Source organism: Sporisorium graminicola, chromosome SGRAM_1 (genome assembly GCF_005498985.1).
Source record: "Sporisorium graminicola strain CBS 10092 chromosome SGRAM_1, whole genome shotgun sequence".
Classification (NCBI taxonomy): Eukaryota; Fungi; Basidiomycota; class Ustilaginomycetes; order Ustilaginales; family Ustilaginaceae; genus Sporisorium; species Sporisorium graminicola.
The window spans coordinates 1,264,210-1,266,346 of NC_043719.1; the positions used below are offsets into that span (position 1 = coordinate 1,264,210).

General features: G+C 57.5%; 1 protein-coding gene across 1 annotated transcript; it reads right to left on the reverse strand.

Annotated features, from left to right (window-relative positions):
* Window positions 1–1,914, reverse strand: EX895_000483 (uncharacterized protein; the record flags this gene model as incomplete). The annotated part of the gene is made up of 1 exon (XM_029881084.1): window positions 1–1,914. One exon carries the CDS (start codon window positions 1,912–1,914, stop codon window positions 1–3), a length of 1,914 nt encoding a protein of 637 aa, XP_029742470.1.
* Window positions 1,915–2,137: the final 223 nt, after the last annotated feature.

Below are 2,137 nucleotides of genomic sequence, written 5' to 3' on the forward strand. Positions count from 1 at the left end.
TCAGCTTTGGCGGGAGCGGAGGTTCTCGCCATCAGACGAGAGGGCCGCGTACTTTCGAATGCTCTCAAATACCTCTATCACCACCTCCGAATTGGTCATCAATCCATGGCTCGCACCTTCGACCACGTGCAGCCTACAGTCTCGCATCTCCTTGGCCAAGTGGGTCGAACTCGCAACAGGAATGCGTTCGTCCTTGCTTCCGTGCCATACCTCGCAGGCTATCTGAACGTCTGCGTAGCTGAACCCCCAAGGTCTCTTGCCGAGCACCAGGTTAAGGTCATCTACCAGCCCGCGTGCACTCTCGGCGTGTGAAGCCTTGAGCAGATCCAACGCAGTCTCACGTTCCTCTTCCATCGATGCGAAGCTCTGCCCATCGTGTGTCATGATGGGACGCAGATCGTCCAGTCCCTCTCTCGAACCCGACTCTCTGGCCGAGTCGCTTGCTGTCCTCGCTATCGAGTCGAGATGCTGCTCCGACGTATGCTCGAGCGGGCGCTGCTGCCGCTGCTTGTCAGCCATCGTTGAGCCCCGCCGGGAATCGTTGGACGCGCGAATCCCTGCCGCAGCGGATTCCTCGTCCGTCGAGACCAGCGGTGTCCGATTACCTGATCGCAATCCTTCTTTGCCCAGCTTCCAACTCTGAATTTTCCATTCTGCTGCTTGCGCCGTCTTGATGACTCCGTCCGGAACATATCGCAGCCATCGATATCCACTGTCCTGTTGCAATCCTGTCCAGGGTGCTAGCAGATGTAGAGGCCCTTGTACACGATGCGGAAACAGCAGCCCTACAGCCGCAGCGAACGGCGCGCCGGCACTGTGTGCAATGATCGAAAACTTGTCAATACCGAGCAGGTCAGCCACCTGTTCCACCACGAAGCTCCACCCGAGAATCGTGCGTGCTTCCGCAGCTATCTGGTCAGTTCGTCCAATGCCCCACCGATCAATGCAGACCAGACGCAGCCCAAGGGCTGCAGCGAGCCCATCATACAAGCCCACCAGATGTCTCGAAGCTCCCAAGCCCAGGAGCACAAGCACCGGATGACCGCCTTCGGAGCCAACATCTGCAAATGAAGCCTGCATATCAGGCACTCCGGGTATCGTGATGTAGACGCAACGTGTTAGACCTCGCTGATTGGACAGTGAGCTCGCCGGACGCGACTCTGCAAGTGACAAAGGGTCCGGCGACGCTGTCCGGCTGCCGTGCTTCCTAACTGCTATGTGTGGTGTGCGACGCGACCGCAGATCCGCTTCCTGGACGGAAAGCTGGGACATCGTCCTTTCGAGATGACCGTCTTGCGTGTTGTGTAGCACTCTTCGGGTCTCGCGTTCCACCGAGTCCTCCGACGCGGCCGAGTCTGCATCTGACTCGATATGCGAGAGACCCTCTGAAGAGTGTTTTGGACGTTCATAACGAGTTTGTCCGAAAGCAGACCAAGATACGGAGCGTTGCGGACCTCGTTGTGACGGTGGCACTGCCAAGAGGCTGCTCGAGTGAGACCGAATTATCTCTGCTATCGACTTGACAGGCTCCCGTGCGCTGCTGAAGGGTCGGTCCCGGCTATGTGCGATGGAGGACGAGGCGTACGGGCTCGTAATAGAGTCCTGTATGGGATCAGATCGGTCATCCTTCCTGTTGGTGGACTTGGGAGGCTGTGACAAGTCGATGGCGGTATTGTGGTGGGAGACGAGTTGACTTCCTGACAGTGATCGCCGTAGTGCATTGTTGCCTGCCCCTGACGCTTTGTTCTTGTCGGAACGTTTGCCATTGTCGTGCTCGACAAGAGCATGCTTGGGTATGTACGGACCCGTCCTTTTGCGTTCTGGGTACAAGTCGTAGTAGCTCGTGGCGGGGCCATTGCGGCTGCGGGTTCCTTCCGCCCCTCGTTGTGGTTCTTCCCGTTCTCCTCGCGCCATAGCCTTGCCACGAGCACTTGTGGTACGAAGCTAGCCTAGGACGAGACTTGATGGTGCCCGCGTCGATTCAGCAGACCTGTTGACATCAGTAGTGGTATTTGAGCGGTGCCATGAGCTAGTGGTTGCTTCTAGCGGTTCCCACCACTCTTATGAGTGCATGTTGGTCCGATGAGCTTGACTCGCCGTTTACCGTAACGACAGCCTTTCGTACGGAGGAAGGATA